Source organism: Lycorma delicatula, chromosome 13, assembly GCF_047948215.1.
Source record: "Lycorma delicatula isolate Av1 chromosome 13, ASM4794821v1, whole genome shotgun sequence".
Lineage (NCBI taxonomy): Eukaryota > Metazoa > Arthropoda > Insecta > Hemiptera > Fulgoridae > Lycorma > Lycorma delicatula.
Window position 1 is genome coordinate 11,137,000 of NC_134467.1, and position 24,726 is coordinate 11,161,725.

The 24,726-nt window shown below is 33.0% G+C and overlaps 1 protein-coding gene across 1 annotated transcript in view; it reads right to left on the minus strand.

Moving 5' to 3' along the window:
- Camta (Calmodulin-binding transcription activator) overlaps nucleotides 1-24,726 on the minus strand; it is a 403,237-nt gene that overhangs the window by 323,073 nt on the left and 55,438 nt on the right. The window contains exons 2-3 of the mRNA XM_075381347.1: nucleotides 22,171-22,541; nucleotides 18,571-19,201 (exon numbers count right to left, since the gene is read on the minus strand). Coding sequence (XP_075237462.1) covers nucleotides 18,571-19,201; nucleotides 22,171-22,541 — 1,002 coding nt within the window. The remainder of the gene's footprint in view (nucleotides 1-18,570; nucleotides 19,202-22,170; nucleotides 22,542-24,726) is intronic.

Sequence of the window (24,726 nt, forward strand, 5' to 3'; positions counted from 1 at the left end):
AATAGGAAAGCACGGTGATCGTGTCAAAAATAGGGTATCGGGTTTATTTTTAAATCTGTACGTTTTAGGGTCAAATTAATTCATCTAGATCAAAAAAAAAAAATAATATGTTTGCAATGGTTTTGGTTTTATATTGTCTAATGATTGACAAAATTTCTACAAATATGGGTAAAATATTTCTATATCTTTGGGGGTAATGAACGTAGTTTTTTTTTTAATTCGTTAAGGGGTGGGGAATATTGCGAAAAAAAACAATTTGAATTTCTTCGGAAGCATTTTAAACAAAACTTTATTTAAAAGAAATTTGTTAACTATAATGGATATATAAATAATGAAAAAAAAAAATAATTTAAATACAACCCCCACCTGCTAAATTTGGAATATTGTTTTTTTTCTTTTGTTCCCATTCGGTTTAAAGATTTAAAATATAATTCTTATTTTAGCCTTAATTAAAGGGATTTTTTTATATAACCAAATATTTTAAGCTTAACTCACACGTGAATATTTTTAGTAATTTATTTTTTTTTAGCGATTACTTCTTTATAAACAATATTTTATTAAATTTTCCCCAAAAAGTAAAGAAACCCGTAATATCAAACATTCTTTACTCCAAATTTAGGACTTTTGATGCTAAAATGTTATTTTGGTAATCATCAACGATATTAGAGATTCCAAAAATAAAAGAAAAAGTTTTTTAATCTCGACGTTTATTACAAACTGTTGACATTAGCTTTATTAAAAGAATCTTTTTATATAGCAAAATTGCGCGAGAAAATAAACTGATTCTTTAAACATATTTTATTTTAAAATTTCGTAGAATTTTTTTCAACTTTGTTTCATTCTTTTACATTCATTTTTTTTTTACAAACTTGTAAAAGAAAAGAGAGGTTATCTCGAAAAACCGTTTCGCTGTAAAAAAATTTATTCTGAAAACTTCATATATATTTTTTATTTCTCTTCAACAGCATACCTTCTACTAACTCTACGTAATCGCCACGTGAATTAAAATCTTCGTCAACCTAAATATTTTTCTACATAAAAAATCAATAAAATTGATTAATATAAGGCTAGGTTTTTTTAAACCGCATTTATATTTTCAAAACACGACATATTCTTACGACGTCAATTATTCTGACAAGAAGGTAGTTTTTTTTTAAATCTTCGTCAAACTAAATATTTTTTTCTTAAAGCTGTGTAATATAATTGAATTTAAAATAAAAAAACCATAAAATTGATTAATATAAGGCTGGGTTTTTTAATCCGCATTTATATTTTCAAAACACGACATATTCTTACTACGTCAATTATTCGGACAAGAAGATAGTTTTTATTTAAGAAATTAGCGATACACCGGCTTCAATATACCCTCGTAGTATTCTTCCACCGCCAGTCCATTTAGCCGCTGATTAACAGCGATTTTAAGTTCATCCTCACCCGCGAATCGCTTACCTCTCAAAAATTCTTTCGATTTCCCAAACAAGTGGTAATCAGAAAGAGAAAAGTCCGGACTATATGGTGGGTGATCGTATATTTTCCACCCGATTGATTTCAGTAAATCACGTGTTGGACCTGCAACATGCGGATGCATTATCGACGCCGATTTTGAATGGCGCGCCGTAACTTACGTATAGTTTCGCAGTAGGCTTCTGCATTTATAGTCTTTCCACTCGGCATGAAATCGATCAGCGGTATGCTAAACCGTTCCCAAAAGACTGTGGCCATCATATTGCATCCTAATAGCCTCGGCTTGATCTTCGTCGGTCTGGTTGGTGATTCAGGATGACGCCATTCACTCGACTGCCGTTTTCACTCTGGCGTGTAATACGAAATCCGTATATCATCGCCGGTAACAATCGAATTAAGGATCTCATCACCTTTTTCTGTGTAGCGCATCAAAAATTCCGAAGTAAATCCCAGTGAGAATTTTTGTGACGTTCCGTTAAGGACGTGCGGTACCCGACGTGCACAAACATCTCTGAAGCCTAAACGGTCATCAACAACGGTACCGATAACAGCTCTTGAAACATCGACAAAAAGAAGGGCCGGTCGGAAATCTTTGAGCGACGATCTTTTCTGATTTCATCATCGACGCGTTTCAACAACTCCTCGATGATTATCGAAGACCTCCCCAAATGTTGTTCTTCATCGTGCACATTAATACTGTTATTTATGAACCTTTCACACCCTTTTCGGATGTTTCTTTTATTCAGTTACATTATAAACGTTCACAGCGATCAACTTCTTATGAATTTCAGCCGGCTTATCGTTTTAATAATTTAAAAAACGTATTACCACGTACTTCACAGTCGGCGGCAACATCGATTTTCCTATTCATTTTATAACGTAATAACTAGCGCCTAATCGACGGGACAACTTACAGACGATGCAGTGTGTACGTTACCTACTGTAGCCATGAACGGCACAGGTTCGCCAAACTTAAAAAGAGAAGTTTCCCAGCGGTTTTTACTTTAGAGACATCCTCGTAAAACGATCGGAGTAGCCAGGAATGTACGATGCCAATTTTTTTTTAGTTTTTCTTAATATTTCGACTTTCTAAAGACTTTCATGATTAAAAAAAAAAACCTAAAAATAGTATTTTAAATGTTAATTTGAACACGACATTAAAATAGATATGATTTAAAACGTATAATTTTTACTTTTAGTACGTTTATAATTTCCTAAAATTTATTACACGTAAAAAAAGGCAAAGATAAAAAAAAAACCAACGCGTCTTGATAAAGGGTCTTTCCCGGTTTCGCCCCTGACACTTTTTTTAAATAGATCATAAAAAATTACAGCATATAAAATTTAATAGTTTTTAAGAGAAATATACTGTTTAATGCCAGCCACATTGATAACAGGGAAATGGCTTAGGGACGCCATCTTCTTCGTTTAGTCTTTTGTACGTTCGTGTGAGGTTGTGTTTGTTGCCAGACCAGCTGCTGCTATTGGCGCAGAGCAGACCACGTGATGCGCCGGCCGGACGAGCGCCAATGACTCTCTCCCGCTAAATAAATAAAGTATCCTTTTTTTTTATTGCTGAATATTAAGTAATAATCCCTTTCTTTTATTGATAAATAAAAATACAAATAAAAATAAAAATAATCTACGCTTAGAAATTAAATTAAATCTATATATTAATTGACAACGGACTGCTTCCAGCGGCAGAAATTCCCCATGCTTAGCGGTCCGGCGCACCACCATTGGTCTGCTCTGCGCCAATAGAAGCTAAAATAAAAATGTGAACGCATGCGACTGACAGACAACCCCACGCACCATCCTTTTTTATGAGAAAGATATAGCTGAATTTTCAATCTTGAAAATTAAAGTTAAAAAAAACCTTTATTTTATTTTAAGTACGATTCCCATTCAGGCTTCTAGTTTTGAGCATGAAATTTTTTTTACGGGAGTAATTATTTACGTTAATAAGTCGGTCTGCTTTGGCGCAAAATTTACGGATACCGTGATGCTCCCTTACCTGTTATCGTTGATAATCAGGTCGAAACTATAGATTAATATTTGTACCAAATTTACATTTTGTTCCAATTTAACTGAAATCTACCTTTTTCATCAACCGGTTTTCGAGATGTGAAAAAGAATACTGTTTAGAAGAAATTGGATATCCACTCGCTCTAAAATCTGTCGATTTTAAAATATTGAAATTTAAATAATTTAGTAAGTACTGGAATCGTACTAAAGATCAATTTTCTACGAGAATACCAAGATAAAAAATGAGTATAGGGAAAATTACCCTTTCCCTTTTTTAAATTTTGTCCGATATATAATGCAATCAATGCCCCCCAAATGTAATGACATTTTTGGTCGAAAAATTTATTTTGAACCGGACCTGAAGATTTTAATAAAGATACAAGCTAATATACGGACTTCCATAAATTTATATAACCTTTTTCGGATATATTTTACACGAAGGGTGACATTGAAACACCAAAATTCCGTAAAACCCTGATACCCAAACTTTTAGTACATCGCTACACTTTCCCTTTTATATATATGCTGGTCCAGAACAAATATGCCCGAAAATAAAAAGAATGAAATTTAAAACTATTTATGCTGTGGCGGCTCGCGTACAGGCACTGTGGAACTGCAGCACTTACTACTTCTAGTTGATATTATCGATAAATTTAATATATAATGAGTCCTTTTTTCTTTAATTCGTTCTTTATACTTGTACAATATACAATTATTAAGCTTAATGTCAGTAACCATATCCCAGTTTATGAAAAAGATACAAAAAATTTGTATTGAAATGTGCGCTTCACAGATGCGGCGGCGTGGTGTTTGACTTGTGGGCATCCGCACATAGGAGACTGCACGCGAGGCTGCAAGAGAGAGATAGAGCACTGCCGCTACCGCAGTGCCTACCCTGGCGTAGTGGTGGAAGGTAGTTTCTTCTTTATTCCGCGTATGTACGGAAAGTTCCTTTTCTAGTTTAGTCGGCGGAAGGAATATGAAAGCGGTTTAGTTGTTTTTTTCAGTATCGATCGGAAGATAGCGGAAAACAAGGGCTCTTTGATCGCCAAATCCGTCCAAAAACACGCTGGAAGGTCGTAAGAGAAGGTAATTAGTAAAAACTAATCACGTATTTGTTTCTGCGTACATAGAAATTTAAATTAAGCACCGTTGGACTATAGTGTTTTACAGCGGACATTTTATTAAATTATTATCTAATAATACTTAAAAGTATTAACCGTATTGATATTTTACTATTTTTCGGTTAAACGGAATACGGTTTTTAAGCGCAATGCGGTTAAGAACCGTATAAAGTGTAGAATTAGAATACTATCTTGCTTCCAGGTAAACTATTTGATTAATTTTTTTCCGGTTTTTTTATTTTATATAAAACTTTACCCGTGGCCTTGGAAAGGCCCAGAAAAAAGATTTCTGGAGCAGCACACCCCCATTAATCTTAGCTACGAGCCGCCACTGATTATATGTATATATATAAATCCACAGTGGTGTCTACGAATCTGTTACTGTTTCACGCAAAAACTACTCGATCTTTTGAGCTGAAATTTTGCACGAACATAGTTTTTATACTTGGAAACAACATACGACCGCAAAATGTTTCACCGTTTTAAGATGATGGCCGTTTTAACATCTTACGGTAACAACCGTGGATGAAGTCAAATTCGGGATCGCTTGCAGAACTTAAAATTAAATTTTCTACAAATCAGTTTCTTTGAATTTTTTTTATGTATCCTTCGATTACCCATAAAAGTCGCATTAAAAGTGATGTACGGCGTACATTCCTTTAGACTTGTCGTTCACTTTTAAGAGTCTCCAGTTTCCAATTTTGCTTTTTCGATGACAATAAATAAGTCACAAGGGCAAAAACTTCTGAAGCGCCTACCGGTCTATACTCGGAAAGTTACAACTTTCTCGCACGGGTAACTATATGCGGATTGCTCCAAAGTCTCCTGCGACAACAATCTCTTTCTTACTTGAGAAAAAAGCCGTAAATATTGTATACAAGTCCTTTCTTGACATTGCTTTGTTGCAAAAACTGTTCCTCAAAGTAACGTTTAGATGTTTGCCAAGTAACACCAGGTAATTTCATAAAAACACGCGATGCAATAAACGTAAGGGTTAAATAAATAAAACATTAAGAGCTTAGGTGTCGTAAATTAGTTAAGATGAAAAAAGTTATCCGTATCGGTTGTTTGTTTAATTAATAAATAAATATATATATTTTTTAATTTCGACATTATAAAAACGGTTCGGATATAGGTAGTGTGTTAATAATCCATCATTCGACTTTTAAACGATACATTTTATATGTAATTACAAACGCTTAATTACTAAACTTTTATTAGATTAATTTATAAATTTATTATATACGTGTATCGTTGACGGCGTGAAAATCAAAACGAGAGTTCATTTAACATTTAACAATAGATAACATATTAAAATGAATAATAATAATAATAACGACGAACAATTTGTTACGTTCGCAACAGTGTATTAATCTATACGGTCTATATGTATATATACCGTATTGTGACCGGTAGGCGATTACTCAGTATAACGCCGGCTAGGTGTACAGAACACAGGGAACGTGTAATATAATACAATACAATACGATGTTACGGTGAGGTCGGTAACAATGTTTGTTTGATGGGCTTAATTTAACGATGTTTATGATATCATCAATTTAATCTAAACAAACGAACTAACAATTAATTGATGTGATACTACCGACCGCTACCGACGGCAACGCCCTCCCTACGCGACTACCGGCAACCATACCTGATAGGTTTGCCCCTCACTTTATTCCAAACGATTGGTAAATTGTAGTCATAGTAGAGGGAGCGGGTAAAGCAAATCACATTTGACGCTTAGCAGTGTCACTATCTACAAACATACTTGTACTATATATATACTTCGTCGTCGATACGACATATTATATCGACACAAAAACAATCTGTATAACTGACTAACCCCCTCCCCTGTTTAAATGACTAATGTCATAAAACATCTACCGTCTTTTTGAACTGTTTGTGCGCGCGCATATATATATATATATATATATATATATATATATATATATATAAGTTTATGTTTGACTGCGCGGACACGTTCACACATACACATTATGTTCTTTTAAATTTACACGTGACCATAATTGAATCATTCCTTCTCGTTAAAAACAAAGTCAAACTAAATTCATAAATTTCATTTTAATAAACGAAATTTATACTTTTACACAAATTACACTAGAAAATAGAAGGTAATTTTCAATTTAAAAAAAAATTAATTAAATTTAAACCAGAGTAAATAAAAATATTTACTTTCCCGGCGAATAAAGCGAGAATATCTATATTAAAGGGGGAAATACGGTGATCACGTCAAAAATTGTGTATCCGGTTTTCTTTAGAAATTTTTACGTTTTACGGTCTAACTACTTCATCTAGACCATTGATTCTAAAACTTTTTCGCCCACCGCCCACATTGAGAATTAAAAATTTTCTAGCGCCCCCAAAATATTTAAACGTTAAACGTAATAACTGAAATTGCTGTTTTTAAGATGCGCTCTTAAACACATTAATTGCAATTATTATTTTAAAACATAGCATATACCGACACAAGTTACGAAGATAAAACTTTTTTAGCGGGCAAAGGAAGATAAAGAATGGACTATTGAGATGTGGAAAAGATGAGACTTATTTCTTTATCGAACGGCAGAGAGTAGCCTACATTCGTAAATCGGCAGATGAGAAACTATTACGCCAGCATATCTGCAACAAGCTCCCGAACACCTAAGAGAAAAAAAAGATGTTTTACACATGAAGAGCAGTGCACTTATGCCTGTGGATGAAATCGAACCGATACGCTAACATATGCCAAAGAAAGATAGTCCCGCTTATGCAAAAGAACCCGGAACTCATTTTCCAACGGGACGTTGCACCATGTGACACGTCAAAGAAAGCAAGAGTTGTTCAAAAACCAAAACCGTCGAGTCTTGTCGTGGCCAGGGAACTTCCCCGACCTGAATCCCTTTGAAAATACTAAAAAGACGGCTTGGGAAAATTAACTGTAGCACAAAAATTGACCTTATTAGTTACAGGTTTGGTTTCGAGATGAAAAAATCAAAAATCATTGTTATGCAAAAGAGATAAACAATAATAAAGGAGGACACATAAACTATTAAATTTGAGTATTACCATTTTTTCTTTTAAAAAGAAAATTTTCTGTTAAGAATACTGTGTTCGGATTAATCTGTTCGCCACTGTACATACTTACGTATGAACATTATCACCGTTTTGTTTTCTTGGAGTGCCTGGGTCATGAAACGTTGAGAATTGAAAAAAAAAACACGTACCCAATTTTTAGACCGATTACCATACTTTACTTCTTGCAGCGTAACTTAAGAACTATGAAAAGTATTAAAAAGTAGATGGATGAACACTCCTTCTTTCACTTCACACGATTAAAATGGCCTCATATGTCTACCGTAGTATATAGAATAGTTCTGCAATTTCACCATAATTTTACGTACCTGGTATAGATAATGAAAAATTAATTTATTCAACCGGTTTAAATTTGATCACCGATTACGTATAAAACGTTTTTATATAAATAACTTTAATAAAGATTTATTTTTATAATTATACGATGAGGTCGGTCGACCTTTGTGGCTGAGTATGTAGCGTCTCGGAATTTCGTTGGCATTTTTCATCGCACCACACCAAACATTAACTTTAAGCGAATCGCGTTGTTTCTCGATAATTGCGTGTGGATTTTCAGAGCCCCGTATTCGTGAATCGTGTCTGTTAACGCATCCATTCGCATGGAATGTAGCTTTGTCTGTAAAAATTATATCGTCTAAAAACGATTCGTTTTCACTTATTCTGTCCGACATTTCAAAAGCGAACTCGTAACGTTTTACACCGTCATCGGATTTCAATTCCTGCAGTATCTGGATTTTATAAGCGTGTAATTTCAGTTTTTTACGTAAAACTTTGTGAACTGTCGATTTTGGAATACCTAATTCGACGCTTCGACGGGGGATGGACTTCCCAGGACTTCTAATCGCCGATCGTCTAATTAGTTCAACCGTTTCGTCCGGTACACTCGGTCTGCCGGTTGATTTCTGTTTCTTAACCGATCCGGTTTCTTCGAATCGTTTCAACCGACGCGTTATGTTATTTTTGTGCGGCGGATCTCTTCTGAATTCACGTCGAAACGCACGTCGAACTAAAATTACGGATTTTAATTCGGCAGTCAATAAAACACACTTTGCTTTGTCTTTATCCGAGAACATAGTAACTCGCTAAACTCACCGCGACAACAATAAAAGAACTGACGTTGCGGTTACAACTGCTGATAAACAAACTTTTGGGTTGGAGGCTTTCAGGGATACCAGTATAACATCTAGAAATTTTCCTACAATCTTCCTATGAATTACTGAAACCGTACCATTCTTTTACGATAACCCTATATTTATCCTAAATAAAATAATTTTTTTTTTTTTTTACAATCTTAATGATATAAAAATTTTTAACGGACTACAATGTAAAAAATAAAAAATACCCATATATTTATTTCGCACTTTACATAATATTATTATGAAGAAGGGGAAAAGCAACACTAAAAAAATATAGTAAAACAAAAGCCATAATTAATATTTACTCACAAATATTACGAGAATGAAAAAAGAGGATTCAAAAAAATTTTGATTACGTAAAATATAATACGTACAAAGTAATATTAAACACACAGAGATATATTTTTACAAAAGCGAAGGATACCGCGAAAAAAGAGATCACGTTTTTTAATAAATAAAATAAAATAAAAACTATATAGAAGGTTACCGTTACAATATAGAAACTTTTAAAACTAAAACAACAAAAGCATATCCTCTCCCTCCTCATATTAAAACCGAACAATAAAGGTTGTTTACGTAATAGGTAATACATCCCACTCGCGGTACTAACCACCCTTTTTACTCTTATGTATGCGTGTAAAAGTGTGTGCGTGTGTCTGTATGTATTATCGACGATCAGATAATTTGTAGCGACCAACAACCAAATACTATTTTGTTGCTCTCTACCATATCGCACAACAACGAGTATCGAAGAGCGGATAGGTGGAGGTAGGAGAGATACCGATAATAACAACAATAAAAATTAAAAAAAACAATGAACAAAGGAAACAATAATGAAGAGAAAGAAAGAGAGTGTGTGTGTGTGTAAGTGATAAGAGGAGGGGGAAGGTAAAAACAGATTGAAAGACTTTATAACAAGAGAGAATGTTTTACTGTATATAAATCACGCGACAAACTTCTCCTCCCACCTAACAAACCGGCCCCGAACTCTTACCTAACCGACAACTGTAGAAGAGGATAATTGCGACAATTACAAACCAATAATCGCCTAACTCCCTAACCTAACCGACCTGAAATCGAAATAAAAAATCAACAAAAGCACTTCGCTCTGATTATTACTAACAATTACATGAAAAGAAAAAAAACACACACACAAAGAGGAATAAATCACTCAATTATCACCGGTAATTGTTTATACAATAAAACATAATTACATTTGTAAAATTGTTTGTTTTTTTTTTTTAATCTTTCGACCTGTTAGATAAACAGGTGAACGTAAATTATTCGGCGCATTTTAGTAAATAATAAAAAATGAATAATAAAGAAAAATCGGTATCGGCAGTTGAAGATACAGGAAGTGTAGTGCACAAAAAAAGGTGCCGGCAGACTTCCCGTTTCCGAGGAAGCTGTAGATAAAGTCAGAAAAGCCCGGATAAATTGACTCGTCGTACGAGTTTAGAAATAGAAACACTGGGATAGACGATCGTGAAGCTTCTAAAGAAACGTACCAAGCCTAATAGAATATTTAAATAAACAAAAATAAAAATAATAAAATAAACACTCTTGCGGAATTTATAAAACTAAACGTAACGATTGCGATGGTATTTATAAAGGGTGTATCGTGAAGTTTTCCCGGGACTTTCATAACCTATTCTACTCGTGAAAATATGTAGAAAAAAAAACTCATAAATATACGTCATAAAATGCACGGTTTGCGAGTTATGTAATATTTTGCACGGGTTTGAGATACTCCGAAATGAAAGAGATCTTACTAAAATTTTTAGGGCGTTAATTAAGGGACGGAATTAGCATTTCTTATGATTTGTGACTTGAAGACTCGAATAAAATAATTGTCAGAACCGTGTATTCAGTACTTTTGAGAAACCAATAAATTGAGGTAAAAAACCTTGTTTTTATGGTTGAGGAAAAAATGTAAAATAAAAATAAAGGAATAAAAATTACACGCGAGTACATAACAATATTTCTATTAATTCGAGAAATACAATAAATTACTTTCAAAAATTATTATTTCATAGCTGACAATAAAATAACAATAGCTGACCACACTTACTAAAAATTTAAGGAGTGCCCACCGCAGAGCCTTAATTGTACGCACTGGTGTTTTTAACCTACAAGGCAACCACTGTATTGAGAAAGGCTCTCCCAATCGATTTAGTGGTAAAAGGCAGCCGTATGGAGATTGCAAAGAGGCCGGGAGGCCGACGTATTTGGGATGCGGTTTCGGGCCGGTCACAATGCACCGGATCTAAATTTCGTTCAATTGCCCATCTCCCGCCTGCGGAAGAGACTGCACAGCCTCGCGATGGAGGCATGGCAGCTGGAATGCCACACCACGACTAAGGGAAGATCCCTGTACAAGTTTATACGGCATCTGGGGAGGGGTACCTCGACTTCGTTTTTTAAGAGCAACGGGTGCTCACCAACCATGTTAATTTGAACAAATATGTTTCTGTTCCGTCTGGCAGCTGATGAGTGGTGCTTCTGCGGGGAAGTCCAGTTAAATGAACACCTGATGTTTGACTACCCTGCTCTTGCGGGGGAGCCAGTGACCAGACCGTCCTGGAACTTAGAGGTCAAGGGGAAAATTGGCCACTAACATGCGGCGAGAGCCGCACTGTCCGACCGTGTGGGAGTTCCTTGATGCGGTTGCTTTGTTCAACCGATATCGGTAGTTTACTTAAGGGAAAGACTCCTACCGCACTGCTGCGGGAAGCTAACATAGACATATATGGCCGATCACCAGCCAATTAAAGCTCCAAGAGCTTTAATATTGGTGGACAGGTACTTGCTGGCATTCAGCGACCTAGGCTTGGCAGCGAATTGCTGTCTAGACGAAGTAAATTTCAATTTATGGATGTCAAATATACTTTTAGTAGCTGACGGGGTGCGCCTACCCATTTTAGTAAATATATGACAAGTAAGCGGTTGGGACACGTAACCTGGTGGTGTATGGCACCGCGCTTAGTCCGCTCACGTTGTTAGGTAAGCTCTAGGAGCTAATTAGGCCACCGGTCGCTAAACTGTTTCGAGGCTCAGTAGCCGTTTGTGGCACAGACATTCGGTCTGATGCTTTAGAGCGACCGAATGGGGTGGTTGCGGGAGAAACGTCAAGCAAACCAACACCTGATCAACAATTCTCAATATTGTAAGTGTTTAATTAATTTATTTGTGTAGAGCACATTAATTATATCGGGTATCGTGAACTGTGCTGTCGTTAGCAAAGAAGTCTGGGGTTTGAATTAGTTGAGTTCACTACGGAAACTAGGACTAAATTTCGTTGTTACGATCAAAACTTTTGGTGGTATGTTGTGTTTAACGCCTCAAAATACGAGACACTCATGAAATTGGTTCATAATAAGTAGAATTTGGCGCGGGGTTCGCGCTTCCGCGAGTTCAGTTAGCTAGCTCAGAGGAATACGATGTAGGACATTCAAGATGTCCGGACGAGGCCTACAGAGAAGGCAAAAGCCGAGTTTAATAAATCACTGACGCAAACGTCTACCAAGGCAGTTACATCGGTGGCATCCCAACGAGGCCAGACTTATTACTATGAGATGTAAAAGTCAGAGGGCGATAGAAGACTCCCGTTAAAGCCCAACAGGACTGTGAGCGGAGGGGTGGCGACCGGAACGTCACTAGGCGAGCGTCTTCCCTTACGGGATCGGGATGTCGTTAGCAAAGGTTTTCTGTGAATTTTAGTTTGATCGTGATCGGTGTACCACTAGAAGTAACGGTAACTGCTCTTATTAACAACAGAAGAATACGATGATATAGCGTACATTTTGGGTGTGTTTAATGGTAATGCGACAGCTGCTGCAATAGAATATGAAATACGTTTTCCGAATAGAAGGATTTCACATCCCAAAACAATTAGCGCGACTTTTTGCAATCTTCGGGAGACAGATTAACAGATTAACTTGGTACGAAACAGATTCGTACCAAAGTTCTGTTCAACATGACGGTATTATTGATGAAATTACTATCGATGCAGTTCATCGCAATACAGGCGTCAGTACAAGACGTCATTCTAAGCGGATAGGAGTTTCATAATCGATGATTTGGTGGAGGAAACATAAAACAAAACAAATTTTATCCTCATCATAAACAGCCAGTTCAACAATCTACACTCCGGAGATGGTCAGTTTCGCTTGGAGTTCTGCAACTGATGGAATATCGATCGACAACTCTACAAGTATATAGAGTATTTTAAATTAAAGTTGTGTATGTCAGCCGTACATCAGAAAAAGCCATGAGACAATGAAGTCCTACGACTGTGTTGTCAGCTTTTTTTTGTCTGTTTTACCAGTTTTCCAGCTATCACCAAGTCTGGTGTGCGTGTACAGGCAAATGCGATTACCATTACTGGCTTACCAGTAGTGACATAGCGGCAGTGTAAATGTAAATGTGTACCGGTAAATGTGAAGTCTGGAACGTATTCAGATTGACCACTCCTGAGACATATGGTTTAACTGAAACCGAACCACCAAAGAACACCCGTATTGAAATTAAATAAATTTGTTAACATTTTGTAAAAACTGATTCAAAATGTTACAGTGTTTTGTACATATTTGAAATTACCTAATTTTTTTCTATTTTACTCGTTTTTTTAAATTTTAAATCGTGTTTATCTATGCACTGGACTAGTTTTTGTATTAATATTTTATAAATCATTATACATAAATAAAATCTACTGTAGATCCCGGTTTTATTTAAAAAAATCTAAAACAGGGTAAGATGAATGAATTGCTTTTTGTCGGAAGCAGAACTCATAATTATTTACTGTAAGAACAATAGACCGATCGACGCTGTGTTAATTCTATAACAGGATGTTATACGTCCAAGTAACGTTCAATAATCCATAACATTTTTTTATAGATTTATAGAGACAATTTGTAACTCCATCGATCTCCGCAGCGGAACGGCAGCATCTCAACCTTTCATCTAAAGGTCCCAGATTAGAATCCTGATCAAACATGGCATTTTTCATTCGCTACAATATTCCATTCCAGTATTCCCGCATACAAGCTTCAAACCTTCTGCGGTAAATTAATTTATCGAGCAAAAATATTATCGAACGGTTCTACCTAATAAATTGAACTTTGCAAATATCGATAGACTAAACAAATAAATATTATATTTAAATCGGTACGTAATTAGATCACCTCAGAACAGGTAGATGTACTAATCCCTGAATCGACCAGATGAACCCCAGAAGTGACATTTGACTGTCTGGATCAAAGCTAAACCGTGGCAAAACCTTGATCGCAGAATGCATAATAAATTATAAAATAAAAAAAGATTTGATTTAACTATAAAATTAAAAATATAAATACATTAAATAATAAAAATTATCCAAAATCCATAATTAATAATGGAAATTATTTTAGGAGATGTATTTATGTACACGTTAAATAGAGGTGCAGAATATTAATGTTTTTAAAAGTAAAACAAATCTATATGCGTAAAGTGAAGACCAATGAAATGATAAAAATATAAAATTTTAAATTGTACAAAAAAATTTATACAAAAGTATTTATACAAAAATACCAATACAACCGTGTATTTAATAACGCGTTTAAAAGACAAAAGAGAATATAACTGAACCAAAGCCGAAAACTTAAATAAATTAAAACTTAGCTAACTTACTGACAACACTGACTTAACTCGACACAAACAACAAAATGATTATAATGACTTATTATTATTATTATTACTATCATTTAGAATGTGATGGTAAAATGTTTTGTTGTCAGATGATTCCTCATATTTTGATGTTTAATGATGATGATTTTGTGAGGGGGAAGTGTAGTAAATTGGTAAATCACGCGAACAACAAGTGTTAAAATTCACATAGGCGTCATATAACTACAACTAAACTAGAACATCTACAACTTCAACCCCATCTCTCTGTTCTCATTCCCTCTTTCTTCTTTATACTCTGTTGATTGTTACATGAATAGGTCAACACAAAACAATATAAATAATCAAATAACAAAACACTATTAAATACAAAATTAATATTTAATAACCCGAAAAGTGAAAACTTACAAAAAAAATTAATAACTATATATATATATATATATATATCCTACATGTACTCCATCAATTAAATACTGATAGCCAATCAAGAACAATTAAATAAATTATGCAAAAGAGTAAAAATAGATGGTTTTACAATACCTAGAATAACTTCCTAAGTATTATCTACAATAGATGCGATTGGCAGTTGATCAATTTTATGGAGATGTAATGACAATTAAAGATAATAAAAATGCTGTTTTTCTGATTTAAAACCATCTTATGAACAATTTATCACGACAAAACGGCCTCTAGAGTTCATAATTACAACTGCAGTCAAGTAATCATTTTATGAAGATGAAATGAAAATAAATAGACGATGCATATTTATAATGATAAAACCGAACAAAGACTTTTTCTTACAAAGCATTGGAAAGATTAGTAGAAATATTTTTATTTTTTTATTGTTTTTAAAAAATCACATAATCTTCCACGACTTTAGATGTTATGTTGTAATGGATGACATAACATCTAAGATCCTTCCTTAAAACTTTGACAAAGTATTTAAGAAAAGGAAAATATATCTCTTTCACCCATACTTTTCTACCGTACTTTTCAGAAAATGAAACTATCACTTTTGCTTACAATAAAGAAGGTATTGCTATGAACAGAGTGCTAAATAGTGTTAATGTGACTGCTACTTACTACGCAAACTTCATTTGAAAGATTTTGTGACCGAAAGTTTGAAAACCGCATCCAGATAAAAATCAACAGTGGTATGTCAATTGTGCACGATAATAAGAGTTCTGTCGACATTTTCATCATCTCTGCATGGGAAATACTTTTCGATCGACCGTACAGCACTAATTTGAGTCCGTCAGACTTCAATCTCTCTCCAAAGCTGAAAGAACCTCTCCGAGAAATTCATTTTAACAGTCTCAAAGAGTTATTGACTGCCACGACCCACGAAATCCAACACCTCAACAAGAATAGTTTCCTGACAGGAATGCAAAAGCTATTTCAAAAGACATCGGCGAATGTGTATTACACTCGTCAACAAGTGTAATACATACTTATATTACACTGAGGGGGGTGTGATTATTATATTGGATTGGGATGTAAATCCTGATGAACTTGCATTATTTTAGGAAAACCTCGACATATAAGGCTTCACCCAAAACTTAATGTTAAATTTTAAGAATGAATGACGGTAACGAAAATCATCATAAATAAACCGGTTCCTGAAGATCAAATTAAGCAGTATGATATTCTATCGCTCTTTTAAACTGAAAAGCTTGTACGACTAAAATAAAGGATCTTCTAATCTGACCGGACTGTCATGTAATCATTTCTCATAATGGAATCCATTTCTCCCTTCCGGGTAAGTGAGCAATTGAATTTCATAACTCGTAAATTTCAGGAACAGCTTTATTTAATTATCTCATAGGTAGCCGTATCCTCTACATAAAATTATATTGCATTAATTAGGCAGGTCTCAACATTCTTATTACAAAAATTCAGCGGGTATCTAGCAATAACCCATATAAACATTGAGGAAAAAATTAATCAAGGATAATGAAAAGGGACAGGTATGATAAAAATCAATCTACCCGCAAACAAAAACCTAAAGAGTGTCTCAAGGTTCTCTAAGTAGTGGGCAAAAATCCTAAACATAATTCCTCAGGAAATAGAATTAAACTTCATTATGTTGACATTCATAAGTGTATGGCTTGTGAAAGGATAAAACTGAAATATAAACCATTCAATCAGACAAGCAACAGGCGACAGCTTTGTTACTACATTATAACATTCGACCGTTCAAGGAACTGAGATTTAAAACTTAATAAAATTCATTTGCGGGTAATATTAAAAACAACAAAAAAGTGTAATAAAATATTTAGAATATATTAGATGAAGAATTACCATTCAAAATTAGAAAATTTAGATATTTCACCGATGGTAAATGACACTAATCGATCAACTTATCTAAGAATTTGATTAAAAAATGCAAATTAGCAAATTGTTTAAATTTAATTATAAAATTGATTGAAGCTAGGGTTAATACCAAGTAAGCAAATTAAAATCAAACTGCAATGGACTAAACACAGCAACTGTGTTTAAACTGTGCATGCCGCAACGGCATGCAACATTTTACGAATGAAATAAAAATGTAAATTACGTTAAATAATATATTTACATGTTCAAATTTGACATATTTAACATATTTTTATAAAAAGATTTTCGAAGGGAGGGCCTCTCCAGCAATAAATTTTTCACTTAAGTGATCATTTTAAAAGAGTTATTTGACACAAAATTTTTGTAAGGACCTTAGAATTCTTGTTAATGTTCACCTTCAGTTCATTAGATTTATAAACTCTATCCTTCAAATACACCAGAAGGAAATTCACAACTAGATAAATATGAGAAACACAGAGGACACCGGCCTCTACTGACAGTTCATTCTTCTGTAAAAACCACACATGAACACGTGAATCATTTGATGTACGACACATTGCTCTATCTTGTTGGAAAAAGCCTTTCTCTTTTTAATGTTATTTTAATCGAGCTAAAATTCTTTGAAAATTACGCGGTGTACTTCTACATTGACAAACTCATCATTGAGAATTTTATCAAAATTTTATAACATAGTAAATTTTACAAATTTATCACGGCGAAGTGGACAATCAAACATCTGTTGGGAATTTTCAGTCATCCAATGTCTGATGTTGTGCAAATTAACATTACCAGATAAGTAAAACTATGACTCATCTGACATGAAATGCTGCATCTGATTTAATCGTCCATCGAAAATGTTTCTGAAAAGTCAATTGGAATAATTAAGATGTTTTTCAGTTTGTCTCTGATTCTTAAGTTGTTAAATAGATATTACAAGATAAGGCTTCAAATTCATTTTACACCTGTTTGTTGTGATAAATTACACAAATTTTTTGGATTGACAAAAATTCTTTTGAATATCGTCTATGACCTCCGGAGTTCTAACGGATGATCACCTATTTTGTTTTGCATTTGAATCCAATCATATGCCACTTTATAACCGATTTGTGTATGCTACTCTTTGCTGGGATACTGACATACGAAAATTCTTCTGTGAATATTTGACACATTTTTTGAAAGGATCTATCATTCACATGAGCTTCTACTATACTGATCCTTTATTTGATCAAGGCATTTAAAAAAATATATATAATACAAAGATGAAACTATACTCTCCTGACGTGTGAATAATCTACAACTGAAAACAATAGATAAGTGTGTAGTAACTAACATATGAGTGTAGTAACCTGTAGTAATGCTATAAGTAGCAAAGACAGTAGTTCGAGCCAACTCGGTTTGGTTTGCCAGTTGTCCACCTTTAAAGTAGAACTTCACCGCACAAAACAATAAACTGTTATAACTTGTTACCAGTTCTCACAACACAACTTATGTGAGTAAATTAAGAAATTTAATTTCAAAACTGTGGGAAATATTCCTCATATAACTGCACACGACTGAAGCAGTTAAATATTTTTATAAGAATGAATACATAACACTTGAGTTACTTAACTGTATGCACCGCTATAAATACGGGTATATAAAGTTTGTGATTTTTCAGCTTTTCAAAACAAATTGTACACTAAAAATCAGTAAATATTAGGGAAAAAAATAATAATCGATAAATAACTCACCGTTATTACTTTGCGTTAACGACGACGTTGAAGACGAACAAGATGACGTTGAAATTAAAACCTGTTGCTGATGATGATGATTTAATTGATGATTAAATTGATGACTACCACCAATACTCATATCATCTTTTGAAATCGATTCACATGAAGTCGATATCGACGTACAAGTTGATGTCGATGCAGATGACGGCGCCAATATCACAACAGATGTATTATCACTCACAGCACTATTATTATTATTGTTATTATTATTATTATTGTTATTATTACTAGAATTATTATTGCTATGCCTACTACTACTATTATTATTACTGTTATTGTTATTTAAAAATTGCTGATGATTTTCTTGACTGAATAACAATGTTGTTGTTGAATTTGTTGATGTATTTGTTGTACTATTTTGTTGTATCGTTGTACTTGAAACTGAATTACTTTTATCGTTATTATTATTATTGTTATTACTATTATTATTATTACTATTGTTTGTATTATTATTATTGTTGTTATTCGTGTTGCTATTATTTAAATTAATGTTATTTAATAGATTGTTACTATTATTATATCTACTAGTTCTTTGTTGCACTGGTATTATAACGTTTCCATCTGGTTGTACTAATCTAATAAGGTTGACCTGTGAACAAAAAAAAAACAATTTTAATCAACAAAATATTTACAAAATAAAATAAACATGAAAATTTAAACTTAGATTTTTATTACAACCATATTGAGAGATGATTAATAATTATCAGTATACGCAGCTGATGTTCAACTATTTTATCGAGATTAATACGTCAACAATTACTTAATTATCTATGTTTCTTAGGAAGAAAGGAATTTATTTATATCCTGTAAGTTTCCATAAAATAATAATTAGAGCTCACAGTAATAATTGTGAGGTCAACTTCTTTCAATACGCATAACTTGTAGAAAATATATACACAGTGCGGATTATTAAAAAAAAAAAATATATATATATATATATGTATATGTATATATACAAATATTATCACCTATTAAGATTTTATGCCTGCTTACAAATAAATGAAACAGGTTATAAGTGACTTCTAGTAGTGATGTTCATGTAAGAGCACGTTTCAATTTTTTTTTTTTTTAAATACTTTTCTCATATTTAAATGATGCAGTGTGATTTTTTAAAACAGTTTCCATAACAGACAGTTTCATTAACATACTGTTAATCTATTAATTTACATTATCATTCCGGTTTTCCTTTTAACTGTGATGGATATGTAAAGCAACTGGAAAAGTCCAAGAGTTAACTTTCTCCAAGAGTAATAATGATGTTCAGTACGCAAAGTCAAGAGTTAACTTTCTCCAAGAGTAATAATGATGTTCAGTACGCAGCCGATCCCTGTGGTGAACAGAGTGATTACTTGTAGGACTAAATGCCACCAGTCCTTCGGTGGAATTGGCATTTGATATGCAACAATATATATTTGGTTCAACAAAGAACGTAGGAGGATACCGTTCACTTCCGTACTGCATTTCCATAGAAACCCCTGACATAACGTACATAAATAACTGACTTGACTTACACTGAAACACCTTATTAATTTTAATTTATATGTACAATAAGCAATAAAAGCGAGGATTTCTGAAAACTCGGGTATTGTAATATTATTTAAATTAAAAAATAATTTGTAGCTCTTTGTTTTTTCCTAAAACATAGATTGATAAAGTCATAATGATAAAATATAATTAAAAATAGTTATTAAAACTTTATGATAAATAAATTTAAAGGAAAAATAAATTATCTGCACAAAATAGATTATCACTTAATATTAAAGACTAAATAATAATGACAAATTTTAAATAACGGTAGGGAATCTGTAATCATAATTATAATGTTTCGTGACATAACTGAATACCCTGTTAATTGATACAAGTTGTAATATATTTACATTACCGTATATACTTCACCCGGCTAAATTCTTTGATTTCTCATTGATATGCGCATGTGAAATGTGTTTGCTATAATCAATTATCAAGATTTCGATTATTTTATCGTATATGGATAGTTATGAAACACTTCGGTTTGCTATTTCTAACCAAAATAATCCGATGATTAAGAAGATTTAAATGATCCATTCTCCAAATGCAATATGCAGCTATCATATCAGCTGTTATACAGCACGGTTCACCCAGTTTGTATCAAAACTAGTCGACTTGATTTCTATGAGTCGATCAGTGAAATTAATGATTAGATATTCAATTACGCTTAGATATTATCATTATACTTAGATAAGTATAATGATAATAATGACTATTGTGAATAATCTCACAAAGAATATCTAAAGATGAAACCACTCCTTCAAATTTTTAGAAATACAGTAGTGAAAATTAATATGAAGGAGAGCCGTATTTTTACAATAATTTAATTCCATTCAATTGTTAGTCCTTTTTGATCATCTGATATTTTCTTTTGTGTTGTGTTTTGTTGTATGTTATGAGGATATATTAGTTTTTTGATGAATTGCATTAATCAGTAATTACAGATCTGAGATGAGTTTTGGTGACTAATATTGTTATTTTCATTTATTTTTCAAAATGATATCACCCCTTGAAAAAGAAGTAAAATAGCAATTCTTAAGCAATCTTATGATGCAAAAATATATTGCCAAGGAATGTGATGTTAGTAGTTTAGGTGGTACTGATAAAATTATTAACTATTATGAAGAAACCGGCATAGATGATTAAATTTTAATAAGAAAGTCTTAGGAAAAACATAGCGCACTAGTTTCCACTTCAAAATTGAACTGGCCTGATCTGGAGTAAAATATTTATGATTCAACTGTTCTCTGAAGACTAGTGAAGGACAAAGCAATACACCTGCAAAGAAACAGTTACTGGCAGAAATTATAAAGAAAAAGGCTAAACTGGGCTAAAAACAATATGAAAACTAAACTGAAGATGATTAAGCAAAAGAGTTTTTTGAAGATGAAACACATTTTAATGTTCTAGGGAAGCAATCTTACTATATGAGAAAATTGTCAAATTATTTAATTAAAAAAAAAAGTTAATCAATTCATAAAACATCATGAAAAGAAAATAATTTGGGGCTGCTTTTCAATACACAGGCAATACTTGTAATACCATTCGATATTATAATAAATTTATAAATAAATAAAAGTGTTAGACAATGAGGTTGAACCAACTTTAAAAAAAGACTGTTCCAAGCAGAGCAGAAAGTTTATGAACAAGACCTTGCAACCTGCCGAAGAAAAAAATCACGGAATGAATAAAAAGGAATGATGTTCAATTTCTTGAGTGGCCCGAAAATCTTCCGTAACTAGATTCAAGTGAAAATAATCATTTTTGAGCAATTTTGAAGAGAACAAAATACAGCAAGTTTAATCAAGATTTGATTTAAAGATGAAAAAATGTCCGAGTGTAGAAAAACTTGTTAAATCCATCCCAAAGCATATAAAGGAACTTACTAAGACCAAACATTTACATAGAATTAATTTATGGTAAATTTTAATAAATATTCATTTTTATGAACCGTGTCACATTCATTATTATATTTGACATCGAAATAAAATTAAAGTAAACTGAAGAAAAAACAAACAATAAATAAATTACCTGGGAAGTACCAAGGTTGAGTGTATCGACAACCCTGATGGTCGATTTGTTTCCAGGACTAATAATGCCATTATCGACTAAAGTTTGTACCAATTGCCGTGCAGCTGCGCCACTGGTGCTATTACTGCCAGCAGCAGCACCGACACTATTAACGCTTACTATATCTGTTGCCTTTTTTCTGCTTACTACGCCAGCTCCATTATTACTACCAGCATTATTATTATTATTATTAGATAAAGTGCTTCCACCGCCCATAGCCGCCGTCCCTCTGATCGAACTGACTCCTTCAGCTGCCGATGAAGTCAATGATGATGACGATAATGATGATGCGGATAACCTCAACTGTTTATCAGACTTTGAACCGGATGTACCTGAAACAAAATAACCAAATTGAATTTATCACACAAATAACTATGATAATAAAATGCATTGGTAGAGTTAGTACAATAACTCGTTGAAAAACCAACAATTTCTTCTTTTTTTGTGAAATATAAAGAAATAGTAACGGTTGTAATATTTACTTTTTTTTAAAGGAAAAAAGTATCTGTTCACAAAATACCTAGTAGCATTCAAATACTGTAAATGAAACAAATGAAAATATCCCCAAGTAAGGTACTGAAGGTACTGAATCTATTAGTAATTTTGTATAAATTAACAATAAATAATTCTGGGGATGGTTTCAATCCTTACTCATGAAGGAGGAAATTTCTGATCCGAAGTTAACTTTTTAAAAGAAAAACTATTTTCCCCGCTGATTCTGTGGTTTCTGACACAAAAGAAATGTAATTGCCACAAATTTTAAGCTCTTATAAAAAATTACAAAACAATGTGTAGTAATGACAAAATTCAGGTTGAAAAATTCTTTTCCAACAGGTTTTGGATGGGGTAATTGTGTACTGTCAAGAGACAGCATTGAATAATATTGTAGGATTGTGTGACTAATTAATGTCAAATATTTAATATCGAAGAAATAGTAATGGTTGTAAGAATTACTTTTTTTAAAGGAAAAAAGGAGGATCTTTTCACATAAACATATTACAATGATTCAAATACTGTAAGCGAAACAAATGAAAATATCCCCAAGTGAGGTTCTTGCTGAATCTCTTCTTTCTATTCCTGTTTAGCCTCTGGGAATTACCATTCAGAGGATGAATGAGGAAGATATGTATGAGAGTAAATGAAGTGTAGTCTTGTACTGTCTCAGTTCGACTATTCCTGAGATGTGTGGTTAATTGAAACCCGACCACCAAAGAACACCGGTATCCACGATCTAGTATTCAAATCAGTATAAAATTAACTGACCAGGACTTGAACGTTGGAACTCCTGACTTCCAAATCAGCTGATTTGGGAAGAGGCGTTCATCACTAGACCAACACGGTGGATTTCTTGCTGAATCTATTCAGAAAAAACCTCACGACTCAAGAAGAGTCACTTCTTCTTACTTTCCATTCATATCGATTGCCATTCTCCATTTTTCCTTTATCAAATTTTACAATCCATGTAACACACCTGAAGACCTAAGAAACTAAAGAATCCTTGGATAGATCTGATGAGTGTGAAGGATAGTTTATCTCATATTTCGTTAAGTAGAGAAAACATTTCTACAGAAACTTCCTCTTTCCTTAACATTTGATCCGTTCTTCACTATTTCTGGTGCCATAATTTTTAGATTAAGACTTTTTAGAGCTACTGTAGGACCATGTTGAGGATCTGAAGCCTGTAGGCCCGATAAACATTAAGTCTGATTTGATGAAGGTGGTGTAATTGTGGCTTTGTCTATAGATTGTGTTTCTTATTTGGGGGCTGCAAAAGAAGTCTGTTCAGCTAAACTATAAAAGGTAATGTAAGATTGCGTAATGAAATTAGTGCAATTTTAACAGTTATTCTGGTAGTACTTTTTTCTTCTACAAGATAAAATCAAATTTCTTTGTGAAAATGGAATTATATACAATCTTTAAATTATCAGCAGTTTTTTTCATTATAAACATTAAAGAAATATTTAACCTACCAAGAGGATAATTTGAAAAACATTCTGATTAATAGAAAATAATAATTCATTTGTACATACTGAAAAATTGTAATTATACAACTCAATTTTCAAAAAAATTAAAAAAAGAGCAAAACAGAAATAAATACGTATAAACAACAAAATATTTTGCAATATTTATTGTAGTTTAAAAATAGAAAACATGTTTTAGAATACGGGGCAAAGTTTTACATAAGAGTGTGTGCATGTGTGTTTTTTCAAACTATTGTTTTTCATGATAAACATTTTTTTTAAGCGTAGAAATAAATGAATTAAATTTAACAAATCATAGAAAGTAAAGAGAGTATAGTAAGATAATTATTATGCAAACATGAAACAGGAAGTAGAAGGAGAGCGAGAAGAAAAGGAAATATAAAAAGGTGTGAATAGAAGAATAATTACCCGCTTTTTTTTATGTTATGGAATTTTAATTTTTTAGTCGAAAATAAATCAAAATTATTGTATATTTAAAACATAAGGTAATTATTTTTTTTACGAGGCCATGAGACTCAAATTAAAACAATTACAA